The sequence below is a fragment of the Glossina fuscipes genome, unplaced genomic scaffold, assembly GCF_014805625.2.
Source record: "Glossina fuscipes isolate IAEA_lab_2018 unplaced genomic scaffold, Yale_Gfus_2 109, whole genome shotgun sequence".
Classification (NCBI taxonomy): domain Eukaryota; kingdom Metazoa; phylum Arthropoda; class Insecta; order Diptera; family Glossinidae; genus Glossina; species Glossina fuscipes.
This window is the reverse complement of record NW_023998452.1, coordinates 317,772-334,969: the sequence shown is the minus strand read 5'-3', so window position 1 is coordinate 334,969 and position 17,198 is coordinate 317,772. Positions and strand designations below refer to the sequence as shown.

Genomic DNA, 17,198 nt, shown 5'->3' with positions numbered 1-17,198 from the left:
AAGCATTGTTTTTTAAGACTTTGCACTCTCCTTGAGATTATATCACGGATTGGTAAGCAGGCAGATTCCAGTTGTGCTGTGGCACCCAAATTGGGTAACGAGTGTTTTTTTGCCCAATGGCGATAAATTTCTCTTTACACTTAAGAATGCCTCTAATAACTTTCTCCTTTTTTTCGTTTCTTTGTTCAAATACAAAAATGTTTCCTCGAAAAAGCAAGATAAGCCTCGTTTCTTTTATACCGACAACAAGTTAGATATTAAAATGCAAAAGCTTTCGGAAAGCGCTTAGTTAAGGACCAATAGTCGCGCTCTTCACTATCTGGTTATATCCGTCGCTTGAAATGTAAAAGCGATTAAGCAAATAAAAATTTATAAACGCTTAGCGAGGTCTACCCTGCAACTAAGCAAGAAGTGAAAACTTCTTGTAAAGAGATAAGACACGGTCCAGTAGTGGTACTTCTTCTGATAAAGGGCTCAAATACTATTTCCATGGTTTTAAATACTATTTTCACGGAGGGGTGTAATTGCTTCGAAAAGAAGCTTAATATTATTTTCATGAATTAATATACATATCTCTGTCTCTCTCTCTCTCTCTCTCCGTTCACGAACGAAAGGTTTAGAACATAGTATAACATCTATAGAACTTTGTGTACACTGACCCCTACTTACTGCCTTGCTGGGTGTTTAAGATTCGAGCATAGCTCTCCTATACGCTTTCCTCATATTTATCGGCAACAAAGTTACTTGGAAAGATAATGTAGAAGCGTAGCGTGGTAGACAAAAAACACAAAGCACATGCTGTTATTCATATATGTAACACGTATAGAATTCTATAATAATTATGTGCGACATGCATATGCATATGTTTGTATGGATTGTGAGATAAACTATTTTTTTCCTTCTTATTTACGTATCGGGCAGATTACAATATCAAGCTATTAAATAACGGAAGAGTCTTCTTAATTCCTGCTTTTGAACGGAGAATAAATAAATGAATTGTTAAATGTATGATTGGATGAATGGATCATTGAACGAATGAATGAATGAATGAATGAATGAATGAATGAATGAATATGGTTCGATTTACAAAGATAAGATATTCGAAATAGTGAAAGTATGTACATATGGATGCGCGCACGAGATAAGACTCATTAATGAACGGTATATATATTAATGACATTAATTGTGAATAATATAACATCTTTTATATTTCAATTGTTGCTATACTTTGCTGCGGTTTATTTTATGGCCTTCTTTTTTTTTTAGCAAATAATTTCAATCGTCAATAAAAGTTTCTTTGTCAAGCTTACGATATATATATATATATATATATATTTGTCTTTACTGCGACATGATGGTGCAGCACTTTACCGATAGTTTAGTTTATGGATTAACTAGCTTCATCTCTTTAACTTTCCTTTTCGCTGACAAAAAATTTAACGATTAGTAATAAAAATAACTGAAGATAGCAATAAAATAAAACGAAGGTAATTAAAATTTTAACAGTAATTCATTAAATTATAGCATAACTGTAAACAATTTTTAATGAGTTGGTGATGTACTCCCTGCAGTTGTTTGAAAGATAGACGATTACATTTTAGTTTATTGCGAATATTCTAAGCTTAGGATAACAGCTAGCTGCGTCTCTTCGAAGAATATGATGATGAGACGAGCAGCAATGGCGAGTGCTTTTTACAAATCCTTTCGTTGATTTTTTTTTTGCTTCTGAATCGTGCACCCTTTAGTGGATTGCACAAGGTAGTAAAAAAGTGCATTAAAAGTGTACGGTTCACATGGCACTTTCTTGCAGTCATTTGAAGAAACGCTGCATTCTTGCACTCTTTAATAGCTTACAGTGCACAAGTGACAGTGGTTTCGTTCATCCTTTAGAGGATTTGAAGTCTGAGTTTGGAAGAAAGATTAAAAATCACAGGTAAGGGTAGATTCTTTGCACCCTTTAGAAGACCATAACTTAGAGGTAGCATTAGTTTCTTTCGCTTATGCGTTGTAATTTTCTAAGATGTCCATAAGTCCATCATTGATCTACAGCTAAAAAAAAACAGCCAACGGTATATTATTCGCACCCTTCACATTAGCTGCTTTCGCCTATGCATTGTAATATTCTAAGATGTCCATAAGTCCATTATTGATCTGCAGATATCAAGCTACATTGCGCGATGTACCTTAAATTTTCATTCACATTTTATGGAATCAAGATGCAAAGATGCGAGTGCTTTTCTCTTTTACGCAGTCCACAATAGGCGTAAAAAGACGAAAGGAGAGAAATTCTTAAAGACTTTTGATATCTTATGAATGAAATTTTATGAATGCTCAAGTTTGATTTTAAAGTCGATTCATAGAACTTTAAAGAGAAAGGCCATTGGGAACTAAGTCCGGTTCGAACGCGGATGTTCATCACGAATATCTTTCGCCTAGGGCGGAATTTATATGCACTCCTTTTGAAATTTTTTTGAAGCCTATTTGTTATTTCAAATTTTTTTTTCGTCATCTTCAAAGTAATATCCTTCAGATACTATATATTTATACTTTTCGCCAATCGAAATATTTCTAATACTCGGTATACCCGCGCTTCAACACTCAATCCTCCTCCAGGGCTTCTAAAAACAACGTATGGGAGGACTAGTCACTTTCCACCTTTTTAAGGTATTATAATATGGGGTAATATGTACTAAATGAAAAAAATCTAAAGTGTCATCGTGTTGAATGCGCTCACACGTTGGACGCGATCGGCTTCACAATGTTGTTTTTCATCAAGAGGTATCGTTTTAAATGTTGTACATCCGCTGAGTGGCCTAGTAGGCAAGAGTCTCGACAAGCAACTCAATGGTCGTGGGTTCAAATCTCAAGTCCGGTAGAGTTTTTAATAAAGCCGAAAGTCTTAGATGCTAGTGCTTTAAGACTTTATTCTTAGAATTTATTCTCTGGCTAAATTTATAATAATAATAAATTTTGTACAACATTTTAGCTTTCGACTTGCAACTGTCATTGCGTAGATGTTTGAGCAATCAAACCCAGGACGTTTTCGGATATGAATCGAGACACATTAACACTATACATTGAAATTTCGATAATTCGCTACAATAATTTTAAATTCGAAATTTTACATTTCCAACGAAAAGCCTCGCTATTATATGTAAGGGCTATTTTTGCCCAAAACCTGGTGCGGGGGGTAGCTCAGCGGGTCCAGGTTTCCTTTCACAAGAAATTTCTTCAAAGTATTCTTTTCTTAGCAAATTATATTTCAGAATTTCTTCTTTTACTTTGACAATTTCCCTTTTTTTATATCAAAGGTTAGTTCATTTTTCTTAATCTAAACACCTAGCACCACCATCGTGGTAACCGCATGCCCATTCCTTCGCTCACTTCGCGGCCAACTCCCCTCTCAGTTACTTTGGTCTAACTTGCAAACTAAACTTCGGCTTAAGCTAACTATTCTAATTTCTCTTTACTTAATTTCCCTTTACTGCAATTCTAACTCTCTTAGCTTAATTTACTCCAGTGCTCCCCTCAGAGACGGAGAACCTGTGAGGCCAAAACGAGGAATGACTTTGGTTCCTCACAACATATTCCGAAAACCTAAAAGGATCGGTCAAAGGGCACGTTCAGCGCAACGGGTGACAAATGGTTCGATATCTGATCTGGCAGTGTAACTTTGCCGAGCACTTCTCCAAAACGTCGTATGTTTGGTGCTTATAATAAATGGACTGTGTGACTGAACGATTTTGTTTGTTTTTTTCGACTTGTGAAACAACGGCTCTATTGGTTGATTGTCGTAAACGACACAATATATGCGTACATTAGGACATAGTTTTCTAACAACTTCCTGCAAAAAATGTTTCCAAAAAATGTCTCTAAAAGGCAAAAACATTTTCAATCGCCCTTCGCGTCCCTCGGGTTTTCAACTTCAGATTGAAGCTTAACACATATAAGTAGAACAAACATGAAAGCATTCGAAGCTCGAAAGTTCCTTAAAAAAACATAAATAAAACTCATTAAGATTCAATCTCTTTGATTAAACAGCATTTTCCCTTATTCTTGGGAGGTCTTATTAGGTCTTCTAAACGAGGAAACGAGTTGCTCTCTAGAAAGGTAAAAGTAGTAGTAGTGTTGCCTGCCTTTATAAGGTTCTTCAGAACTATACCATAGTGCACATGGGAGGAGAGGATAGGTGGGGAGAGGAGGATGAATAAAATGTAGATAAAATTCCTGCAGCAATTATTTTCAATAATTTATACGACGGTTACCGGTATATCACTATATCGGTAGTGGCTTTTATTATTTATGTCAGCGAATAAAACAAGTAACAGAGGCACTCCCAAACTCCTTTGACTAATGAATATAAACCGCAATACATGGATATGCACTTGTAGACAATCATGTACACAGACAGTTTATAATGCACACCTTGTTTATTTAATTTTTATTTTGAATTTTTATTTTTCTTTTACTTTTTTATTATCTTTACTTTGTTATTGTTTTCTTTTATGACTTTATGCTCGTCTGGAATTTTTTATTTATGTAGAAAATCGTTTATGCTTTGGATAGCATTAGGGCTGGCTGTCGCGATCTCAAGCTTTCATTGACCTATAACGGAAGAAATCGGAAAACAATTCACACACTTCACACACACACACGTACCCACCTTTGCTTAAATCAAACGTTTTATCTTAATCTAATATTAAGCGAATCTGCTACGATTTGTGAAACTTTTTCAATTTTTTTCTCTTTTTTGGCGAACATTAATTGGACTTTATGGTGTACAGCTAGCTAGCTAGCTAGTAAGTAATAAATGACTTTTCCAAAGGTTAAAGTTGCGTGTTAAAGCAACCGAGTTTAATGAAATTAATACGAATCGTTTAAAATGAAAAATAAAATCATTAATTACAGATAAAGACCAAGCGGGCCAAGCGAATGAAGGAGAGAGAGAGAATATGGCAGAGACTGAAAGATACTTAAAGTATCAGTCAGTAATGTTTTTTTTTTTTCTTTTTTTTTTTTTTTTTGTTCTCCATTTTTTCTCTGCACAGATAAAAATATACATGTAAGCACGTGCATAAATAAGTATAAGCTTAAATAAGAAAAATGTGATACGCGCACGTATACTTACTCGTATTAACCGCTGAACCTCCATTATTTCCACCTCCAACTCGAACGTCGCCACTACTACCGCCACTTACAGTACCACCCATTCCCGTAACGCCATTCACACTTTGAATACCGTTAACTTTATTATTACCAATAGCGGTTGCGGGATTATTTGAATTTGTGTTGATATCGGCTTGTGACGTTGTCATATTGTTTTATTTTTATTTTTTTACAGCTGCTGCTGCTGCTGGTGTCGCTGCCACTACCGCTACTGCAACCAAAGTCGTCTCTCGTAGTGCTATTGTTTTTTTTCCCTGTTGTTTTTTGTTGTTTTTTGTTGTTTTTCGCTTCGCTTATATATATCAAGCAAGTTGTGTTGTGCGTTTTATCGTCTCTGCAAATCTAACAGAATTTCATGCTCAAGTTAACAAAAAAACTAGTTTTGTAACGTTATAAATTTTTTGGTGACGTCGTAACGTAGATGGAATGCGTTTTTTATGTTAACATCTATCCGTATGTCTTTTTGTTTGTACTAACTCTACTAACTGGCTGGCTTGCTCTTTCTGTATGCTTTAAAGCGTATGCAAGTCTTTTGTCGGATTATTTAGATCTGTTTTACATACATATACATTTATTTTTATTTTTATTTGTTTCTTTTTTTTTTTTTTTTATTAGTTTTTGTTTATTTATTTATTTATTTATATATATATTTTTTTTTATATAATTTTGTTAAGACTTTTTAAGTTACAAAAGTATGCAATTACATTATGAAAATAATGAAAAACTCTTTTATAAATTTAAGATTAAAAATATGCAAAAGTATACTTTTTAAGTATAATATCGTAGAAGGTTATGTTTGTAGGTTTCGTATAAGCAGAGCAATACTCCCTTTTAAGCCTTATGTAATGTAAGAATATGTTACGCATGGTAATAACATGTATTTATGGCTTACATATATCTGAGCATAAGAACGAACGCTTAACCCTCTACTTTTCTTACTCTTGCATTGGTCGCCATTGGAGACTCGAGACTAAATTGTCGACCATTATAAGCATATGTTTAGTTCAAGTTTATTTCTTGTCTTTTTCTTTTTCTTTGCCTTTTTTTTTTTTTTTTTAAATAGCCTTGACAACCAGTCTATAAACGAAAACTTCCAACAAAAGTTCATTCGTTTTTGTTTATTTGTTCTTTTTTAATCGCCTTAGTGTACCCGGCATCGAATGATAAAAGTATGCTGATTTTGTCATTGCCTTTGGAACGTTTAATTTATACCGTTGACCGGTATGAGATTGGATCAAATCAATTTTCGTATGGCTGTCCATCGGGGTCTGGTTTAAGAGGTGTGTTTTGATTGGCTTGGAATTCTCGTCGTGCTGTTTATCCGTCCGTCTCTCCGTTAGCTGCTAAAGTTCTCCAAACCACAAAGAGTCAAATATTATAGAAAACTAAAATATGTCAGAGATATTGCAAAAACAATTTTTTTTTTTTTTGGACAATCAACCTGCCACCTGTTCATGGGATTTTGGGACGAATCGCGACTATTAAGTCTAGCTTCGCGTGATCAAATCTACAGTGCGACAGAGTTTACTTGGGTCGTAACTGTAGTGAGAGCTTAAAGTCATAAGACTTATTAATGAAGCACGCAATACCTAGGCTGCCGCCACTGCCTATCTATGTCATTCTCTTTCGTCATTCCACAAATAGGGGACATCGTCTGAGTAGTCGATCTTGTTAAAAAAAAAAAAAAAAATTAAAATAATTTTTTTAAAGGAAATGCGAAAATTACCAGCAACAGTTTGCAGCTGCCTCGCTATTGAAAATTCTGCTGTTTTAAGTTTTCTTAAGCGGTTACAAGCCAATTCAACATTTATAATTATAGTGCTAATGGTAAAATATAAAATAAATATCTTTGTATCGTTTAAAAGTATTCCTTAAGTATTCAAGGATTGTGTTCTAAAAGGTTTATGTCGGTTCGAATTCTTTATGTAGCTCAAAAACATTGTCTCTCGCGTCATAACTTAAAACGGCCTCTGCTTAAAACTTGAATCCTGTTGCTCCTGAAGCTGCTACTGAATGCTTTCAATTCTCAAAATTCCAGCCATTGCTTTATAATAACATTTTCTATTCTCTTTCTTTTTTAATCGCTATCCTATAAGTAACCAGCGTAGTCAAAAAATATTGAACGCTTCACTAGACGTCCGCTTAAGCCGATTAAGATATGTCTCAGCAGAAATGCTTAAGAAGAGCAATAAAAAAAAAAGAAAAGAAAAATGGTTTTCAATGACCTGCGATTTTCATTATTTATTATATAAGTCCTAAGTGCTTATCATTATTTGATCTAAAAAAGAAAGGAAGCAAATTGGAGAATAATCCCCGACAATTCTTCGATTTTAACGTACTCTCCCCATCAAGTGTCTATAGGTAAATGATGCATTCACTATCGAAGAACAGATATTAACTACCTTAGTGACCTCTTCCCAACTACGACTGTTCTATGTGGGTCGAAAGCAGTTTTAGATAACTTGTGCTTAGTGAACAAAAAATCAATTTCTTCAGCCAGGAATGTTTTCTTTAAAAGAAAGCGTACCTGAATAAGTGTATTATAAGCCCAGATAAATATGAGTGAAAGTGAAAAATACAACTATCTTATCTTAAACGAATTATGTATCGATTAACTTTAATCGCTTTGTATTCCTAATTTTTATGCCTCACACATACCCTATGGTGCAGTGGTGTCGTTAGGCTTGTGCCGAACGACTTGCGATAGATCAACTTTTTGTCATGCCGAACGTGGTTCTAAATCGGTCTAAGCTTGTTTGTCCGCCCAGCCGTCTTGTTTCCTTGTGTTCAGTCTACAACCTGCAATTTTCAGATATTTCGATGAAATCTGGTACAATGACGTGTTTCGGAACAAGGACGAGTGCTGAAAATGGCTCGAACCGCACTACTTTTTCCAATAACTGTAAGGCGGTGTAGAGTATTTAACGACGAGCCGTGACAGACTATAGTATCTCTACATGTCTTTTTATTTTTACCCATCACCAACTCCTCAATTGATTTCCAGGAAAGGTATAGAAAATGATTTCATTAAAAAATTTAACCTCCGACGTCCATACATAATTCGCATAAAAGTGGCAAGGGGTAAATAGAATTCCAACATTAGCTACAGTGAAATTTTGCTTATTTTGATTTTCAAACTAAAAAAAGTCGTATGATTGGCAGTAATGAAGCCAACCAAGTTAGAAATTCAACTTCTGTATAAGTTCTTTGGCGTCTTCTGTGGCATTCTTTTCGCTGACTCTATGTAGAAATCTACAAAAACACTCCTACGGGTTGTGTTCGAAAGTATACACGAAAGGCTTGGTCTGTTCCGAGATTCTTTTATTAGCATTAGAATTAGAAAGCTGACAATTCGCCCGAGTGGGCGACGGCGAGGAATCTCGACTAGCAACTCAACGGTCGTGGGTTCGACTCTCAAGTGCGATAGAGTTTTTATAGAAACCCGATAGCCTTAGATGCTAGTGCTTTAAGAGTTTAGCCTTAGAATTTATTTCTCTGACGTAATTAATAATAATAAAAATAAGAGAAAGTTAACAATTGACGCCAATGGTTTCAGATTAACTTTGAGAGTGGGCGTAATCTGCTCAAAGACAAGTCCAGAATCGCTAACAAATCGAAAAATAATTATTTTCTATATAAATTTTACTAACTTGATGCCCATAATTTTACTGATAAATCAGCGACTTTACACCTACTTGAGATCGAAGACTAGGGTCTATCGAAATTTCTTCTTTCTTTTAGTTCTTTTACCTTTCAATGTACGCGCATTGCTTGGAGATAACAAAAACAAATGTTCTTGTCGATGTGCTTTTAGTTTGGCTACCCAGAAGAATACAATTTCTTTCTATTATTTTTATCTGAATTTTGAAATCACATTTCTTTGTTTCAAAACAGACGCACTTAATGGTATTATGTTGTTTTTGTTTTTGAATTTGTATTTTGAAATATATCTGGGATGAACGTAATAAGATTATTGTTATTGTATTGTCTGACAAGTTAACTCACCCTCTAATCCGGAAAATCTAATCAATGAGTTATATGAGTTATTATGCAATCACGCTGAGACTTTTATGTATTATTTAAAGCCAAGTCTTTTTAAGCTCTCCGCTTAAGTGAAAAGTAATCAAAGCAAGCGTATCTTAATTTTTAATCGCTTTCGGTTGCTTCGTACATACATCGTTGAAGACTACTAAACTAAAACAAGCTTTACGCGTTGCGTTAAGTGTTAGCTCTGAAGGAGATTTTAATAATAGCACTTTAGAGTAATATGTCAAATAGATGAGGAGTCTGCAAGCAGCATGTTGTCAAAATGCGCGTTTACTGGCCTCCATTGCATATGTATGCCAACGAAAGGAAGAGAGAGAGAGAGAAAGAAAGCTATTTAAATATTTATCTTAGCAAAATTGCTTGCTTTGCATCGAACATCTTGAAAAGTTCATATTAAAGTTGAGTGTGTAGTAGTTCTCTAGATTGGCCAAACGACACGCCTGTAATTGATCAAATATTTTGTGTTTTTTTTTGTTATGTGCTACTCGCATAATATATACATCTAGGATGCGAATCAAATAATCGCTCTAAGGCATAGATAATATTTTTATTGACTATATGATGCATATAAGAAGTCATGCGTTCTCATAAAAGGTGCACATGCTATACTGACTCAACAGCAGTTCGTTGTGTTTTTCTTTTCTTTTTTCTATTGATTTTTCACATTCCAATGATTAACAGCCTGCACTAGTGTAACACTGCGTTCGAAAGGCTTGCCGAGTAAAGTGGTGCAAAGTGGTTCCTTCTTCTTTCTTAATTGCTAGCAAGACGCCAAAATGGAAATGTTAATGTTCCATATAAGTTTTTATATGAAACGTCTTTGCTTTATTGTATTTTTACGTGATAACTTTAGATATGAGCTGCACCGTTATGCCCTTTAGGCACAAATTTCGTGTAATAAACGCAGCGTCATGAATTTCCTGAAGCTATTACTTATCTAAACGCAAGACCGTAATAGCATTCAAAACACAATAGACGCATATGCATAAAGAGATCACCATCATTATTATTGTTATTGTTATTGTTATTATTAAGAGTATTGTAGATAAAAAGAAAACAATGGACGTAATACAAAACAATAATAGGAGCCCGCACGATATGTTCACTAAAATTATCAGAATTCGTTAACTAATATTTTGTAATAATAACAAAAAAAAAAAAATGAAATAAAAACGTAAGAAAATGATGGGTTGATAGTTAAGAGCTTTTCTACATTAAATTTTTACTCCATTCGTTTTCGATCAATGTTTGCTGTAAGCTAGGATTTTTTTCCGTTTTTCTTTTTTTGCTTTCGAGACTACTTCCGCCCCAAGAAAGCTATTAAATGCCAATTTCAAGTTTTAACATTCTTTCAAATTTCAACAATACGCGAATGAGCGGACTGACGGACGGACGGACGGACGGAAAAACAGCTAAAAAGCTGATCCAAATACCTTGTCATCACCTTGGAGTCCTACGTTCACAAAAAATAGACATCTTACTGAGGGACTGAGTAGATAGCTCTGGATGAGAGAAACGAAAATGACAAACGTTGCAGAATAGGTACAAAAAAATAGATGAACGAGCGATAGATTGCAGCCAACGCTCCTATGCGAAATTCTTTTACGGCAGCAACATATGAGTTGCGATGGTGATCTTCTGTTTACAGAACCACGTCGGTGGTGGGATCTATACCGCACGGTTAGACTCTTCGAGAAATCTTTCTTCATCTCTCCCATTGTGGGAAACGGCCTAAAGACTTTTAGGAATGATACCACCCGGGCGTTTTCCTTGTCTTGCTTCGACTTAATAGCCTGATGTCAACCGAGAGTTGACAACTTTTACAGAAACCAGTGATCCAAACGCTTATCACTCCATCCAATTAGACGACGATACATTGTACGGAACTAATTTCTACACAAAGGGCACCGGGTTGGTAAGCGAAGTAAAAAACGGATTACAGAAGATTTGTTCAATTTTACGTCAGCTTATCTGAATTTAGAAAAATATTTTATAAATTATAGGCGCATCCGTTTCAGAACTTTTTATATTTAGAACAATGATAAAGCTTGCAAGCAAAGGACAATAAATATTGTGAAAGTGGTCGCAGGCTCACACTGTCCATTTTCAAACATGGAGCTGGGAACATTAAGAATTAGGATTAAATTTCCGCGCGGGTTTGGAAACTCTGAAACTTGCAAACGTACATCGCAAACGCATAAGGGCAGGTGCATGTATCTAAATCTGATCAAAGCCAGTTGTATGTTGTTGGGCGTCTAATCAACAGTCCGCGTGTCTAGTTTATTCCCGTCCATACAACTTATGATAAGCATAAAAATGATTCAGTTTGTAAGGGCTTCGTAAGCCCATGTTCATGTTCAGAAAATGCTAACTAAAAAACTTTGGTAAAAAAATGGGAAAAATGGCGCTAAAACTCCGAACTTCTTCCTAACAATTTTTAGTTAATCCTCTGAGTGAATGTTTAGAGGAAGCAGTGGTGATAACTGAAGTCGGATTTCCCTCCACATTATTCGTAATAGCATTCAAAGCATTGCTGAAATCATACTCAATGAGTTAAGTCGTTCGTTATTGAGCAAAAATTAGATGAGCATAAATTTTTTATACGGTTGTTTAACGCGACAATTTATTAAAATGTTTAAAAATCGCTTAAGCTTTTAGTAAAATTTGTAATGGTATTTATCTATAAGCAAAGGCTGAGAGAATTTCGAATGCTTCGACCTGAACGACATCGTGCCATTCTTACTATATGCAGTTATTGCTATTGTTTTTGTTATTGTTGTTGTTGTTGTTGTTCTTATTCTTAGTTATTGGATAGTTTAGTCACGCGCGTCTAGAGCTGATTACGAGTATTCTACTAATGCAAGCAGACACAAAGGTACTGTCCGTGGGAGGAGGATGACACACATATATATAATTGCCAATAAGACAAGATCTCTTACGCATAACGTTTATAAGATTTTATTGTAAAAAAGTCGAGAAATTTTTTCTTAAACATTTTTCGTTCCTTTTTACGTTTTGTCTGTGCTTAGGAAATACAAATTGTTTTTTTTTTTTTTTTAATAGTACACATTTGTGTGTGTGTGTGTGTGTGTTTGTAAAGATTATTATAATGGATTTCTTTAGCAGCATAAAAACGCAGAGTGTATGTAGTCTTCAAGTTTTCATCATAATTATTTAACTATTTTTTTTTTCGTTTTTTTACAATTTTTTTTTAAGAAAAGAAAAACTTTCTAAGCAAACAAAACTATGACAAATTTTAAATGCAAAAATTTATCAAAACTAGTTTTATTTTCGTAGTAACAGCATATAACAAGTGAAAGAAAGAAATTTCGTTTAAATATTTTTTTACTTTTTTTTTCAAACATCTCATCAACTATTTGATGTTATTTCTCTAAAGATTTTTTTCATGACATCAAAAAAAAAAAAAAACAGGTAACGAATGCAATGATTGGTGTCAATTTAAAAACGGTTGAAATGCACATGTGGCCGCATGTAGCGCACATCTGTTTGAGAAAATAAATGTGCGAAAGATGACAATTTATGTTTATGTTTTTTTTTTCATCAGCCGCTACTGCGCACACACATGGCGCACAACGGTCAAGTTATACAAATTCATGAAAAATCCATAATTAAAGGCACGCTAACCAAGCAATTTCAATCCCAAGTGTTCATTGGGAAACGTGGAAAGCACAAAGCATTGCAAAATATTTAGACTTTAGACAATGAATTTTTTTCATATCCAGGTGGACAAACTATGTCTATTCCTCTTGCCTGCAACAGCCAGAAGTATTCATTATGGACCTGGTAAAAAATATATAATTGTGTTGAAACTTTTTAGCCAAATTCATTTATCCCCCTCCTGTCCGTCGGTATACTCGTAGTCTATTTACGATAAGAATTTATAAAAAAAACCGCAAGATCCTACTATTGCCGCTGGAGAGCTTGGCGCCATCATTTCCCGTAAAAGTAGAGGGCATTGAAAATATTACAAAAGCTATTCCCGTTCAAAGCGGGCGAGTACGCGAAGACTCCCGACTAACGACTTCAATGATCATGAGTTCATATCTCAAGTGCGCTAGAGTTTCCAATAAAGCCGATAGTCTTAGATGACGCTAAGACCTCGATCGGATTATTGTTATTAGTTTAGCCAGAGAATAAATTCATAAATTGCACTAGCAAGTAAGGCCGTCGACTTTTTTATTGACAAGCTCTACCGCACTTGAGATTTGAACCCTCGACCATTGAGTTGATGTAGTGGAGAGTCATTGCCTACTCGCCCTCTCTAGCGGATGACTTTTATCTTAGAGTTTATTTATAATAATAATAGTGCAGAACTGCTACAGAAACCAGACTTTATCGGACTTTAAAGTTTAAAAGTAAGGCACAATTGCTGTCGATCGACCAACGGTAGTGAATACTTCCAGTACCAAAAAAAAAAAAAATATTTCTGTGGCAAAGTTAAGTATATGAATTTCGTCCTCAGGCGAACGTCATTATAATACTTGTTTCCATAATCATTAAAAAGATTGTTCAAAGGTTAAAACACGAACTACGGTATTTAAAAGAAACACTGTTTACGAGTTTTTTAAGAGTAAGAGAGAATTACTTAATTAGTAGTAATTAACAATAATTCGCACTGTTTGAAGAAAAGTGAAAAAACTACGAAAAGTATTTGCCGACTTATTCAACCTATCAACATCAAGCGTCGTTACGTCTGCTATTAAGAGGTCAAAAGAGTGTTAGCTGTACCTTTGGATAAGGGAATGAAGTCAGAAGAGTGCGCAAAATGCAGTGCAGTGCAATGACGATATATGCATAATAACTAACTAAAAAACTATATTCGAGCCGCTAAGGACAAGCTCCAGCGGGCAGCAACTAGTTGCAAATATGTTTGCGATTACTTGACCTATGGATTTAAAGTAATTTCCGCAGCATCGACCACATAAGACCGACTGACTGAAGGTCGAACAGATCTTTGGTTAATCGACTCGCAATCGAAAGTTGCTGAAGTGTTAGCCATTTATGGACAGGTTTTATTAGACAAAAATATTTCTTTTAGAATTTAAAGTTGTTTTGCATATCTCTAGCACAACATGCTATGTCTAGCGTACTTTATGCTATGCACATGCTACGCCTAACGGCACGTATGCCTTGCATAGCAGAACTTATACTATTTGTGGCATAACTTATGCTGCCCGTAGCACAGTTTTACTACAGTTTACACTATTTGTGCTGCAGGTAAGTTATGCTAGTTAGGTTGCCGTACACAACTGAGTTTATGCTATTTACACCATAACTTATCCTACGTATAGCAGAACTTTTTGTAGGCGTAGCATAGTTTATGCCATATGAAGCGTTATTTATAATTTTCTAATACATAAAAGAGCTTACACTTCGCGTAACATAATATATACTGTGGATTATGGGAGGTTATGCTATGCGTAGTAAAACTTCTGCTACACTTGGCATAAGCGCATGGATTTTTGTTTTAATCAAGAAGGATCGTAAATATAGAAAGTCGACGAGGTAGAACAACATATGCGTATTTTCTTGACTTGAAGGAAGAAATATCTAGAGCAACGGGAAAGACCACTGCAGTGAGCAGTGAGCAGTGAGGGCAAGCAAACGTGATTCGCATTAGTTTCGCCTGCTGTGTACGCAAAAGCTCAGTACGAATGGGCGAGAGGGCTGAGAAGGGCGAGTCATGCTATTAAAGGAGCCAATTAGTGGACGAGTGCTCTCCACTCCATAGAATACTGCCCGTGGAAGTGTCTTTACATAAACACAACACAAGTTGCTTACCACTGTCTGAGCATCTTCACTGTATACTTCATAAAACAGAAACTTCAGGCTGGAGTTGGAAAGGTCTCTCGTGCAAAATGCCATACGATAGTATGTTGAAATCAATTATAAACCGAGATTCTTTTCGAACACTGCCAGATAATTTTTTTTTTTTATTGAAAAAGTTTTTTGAATAATTTTCTTTTAAGAAAAAGCACCAGAAATTAATATTTCCTCTTGAAAAGGCTCTAAACGCGATGGTCTATCGATATTATTCAGAGTTCAGTGTTTCTTACGTATGGTTTTTCAATAAAAAAAATCAAAAGATGACATCCTATATGATCGTGTTGACATTGTACGCTAACTAAACGGATTCTTTCCAATCCTAAGCATATTACGATCGGTTCAGTCTAAAAACACTAAACGCTTTTTTTTCTCATACTTAAATTTATATACAATTTGCGGAAAATTACCTATGCACGTATATACGTTATTTTCATAACTACGTTCTCATATATATACGCGGCATGTGATTATAGTCAACTGACAATGGCAAGCGAGTTGGGATCGATAACAAAGCAACATTTTATTTATGGATATTAATGTAACAAGTAATGCTACTTTGACGTGCAGCTTGAACTGCAATTAAACTTGAGCATTTCGTTTGTTTGTTAGGTCTGAGAAAATTGTTACAAAAAAATGGAAATTTTTGTGTTCTTTTTTTTTCTTATTTTTCCATTAAAATAATTATTCATTTATAATTTTGTTTTCTCAAGGGCGTTTTTCCTTTCTCTAACAACGTTCATGTTCATAATTATAAGCATATATATATATATATATATGTGTATATGTATGGAGGTATATATAATATACCTATGCACATAATTGATGCTTTCTTTGTTGAAAATGTTGAAAATATTTATGCAGAAAAATGTAAAGATGCATACAAAAGTTCGATTTAATATAGTTTACGGTATATGAAGAAAAAATTAAGTAAAATTTGTGGCAAACCTTTTCCGTAATCTATTAATTATTCTTTTATTTTTTTTTCTAATTTTTCACAAATAAAACGAAAAATTTTCTTTTGTTTTTAACGTAAACTTATCACAAATTTTCATTAGCTTATACTTTAAAAAAAAATTTGTTATTTAATTCCGCTTGTTAATTAATTAAAAACTGCATATATATATATATATATATATATATTTGTTATTGTTATTATTGTTGTTGTTGTTGTTTAGTACCTTTTCTTATTTATTATTTCTCTCTCATAGGTAAACTTGTTTTGTCGCTTTTATACACAATAATTAATTTTTTTTTCTTTTATTTACTAAATATGCGGGCTAGAGAATTTGTGCACAACAAAAATATATATAGAGAGGGAGGAAGGTCATATATACACAATACAATACAAATGTAACAAAAATCAACTATTAAAATAACAAAAATAAAATAACTTTGCCGCTTTTCAAAATCCGCACAAATCGCCGTTTAGTGAGAGACTAATTTAATGATTTAATGACGGTCTCACTTATTTCAAATGCGACTACTTTGACTAGAGTTGCCATCCCATTCAAGTGCAGGAATTGCACTAAAAGTTTTCGTAAGAAATACTTAAGGAAATCTGGCGGCTCTTAAGCGCGGTTGGGATATTTTTCAATAGGGAAATTTAAAAAAAAAAAAGTAAAAATATATTCAATACATAGCTTTAGGCTCACGAATTACCCCAAGTAAAGAAAAAACAAGAGAGATGGCGTTCAGGTTGCATTAAATTTGCTTACCGCATATCTTATCGCAACATGTATTGAAAAAAGGAAAGGTGTTGGGAATATTACGACATGTTGTCTATTCATGCGATGCTCGCGCGAACGTGCAGATGGACTCAGTGACGCGTACTAACCTTTTGGCACCCATAGATATTCAACAGTTGCTTGCATGTAGTTTAAGTAGCGACCTCTATTGGTGAAAATGATAAAATAATATCAGCGTACAACAACGGTTAAATGCGATGATTTTGACTTTTATCCACATAAAATAACAGTTTTCTATTTAGTAGCATCGAGCTATTCAGTAGTTTCTGTTAAACCATCACATAACTCAATAAACTGTCATTTTGTGTTAAAAACCTCCAAAATTTATTCGGCATAAACTTGCAACCGGCATATCTCTATAAAATATCAATGTGTCAACATATTTATTAGCTC

The 17,198-nt window shown here is 34.4% G+C and overlaps 1 protein-coding gene across 7 annotated transcripts in view; it reads right to left on the bottom strand.

Moving 5' to 3' along the window:
- The window catches only part of LOC119638776 (CCAAT/enhancer-binding protein), a 31,505-nt gene extending 15,073 nt beyond the window's left edge, over positions 1-16,432 (bottom strand). For 2 of the 7 annotated variants that reach the window (XR_005247498.1, XM_038035779.1), the window contains exon 1: positions 5,129-5,768. Coding sequence is in view for 6 of the 7 variants with exons in the window: in XM_038035779.1 (XP_037891707.1) it covers positions 5,129-5,315 (187 nt within the window). In the remaining variant the exon portion in view is untranslated. Of the gene's footprint in view, positions 1-5,128; positions 5,770-15,867; positions 16,149-16,238 lie in introns of those variants that run through there. The other 5 variants (XM_038035773.1, XM_038035774.1, XM_038035775.1 and 2 more) reach the window with 5 other exon arrangements.
- Between the last annotated feature and the right edge of the window lie 766 nt (positions 16,433-17,198).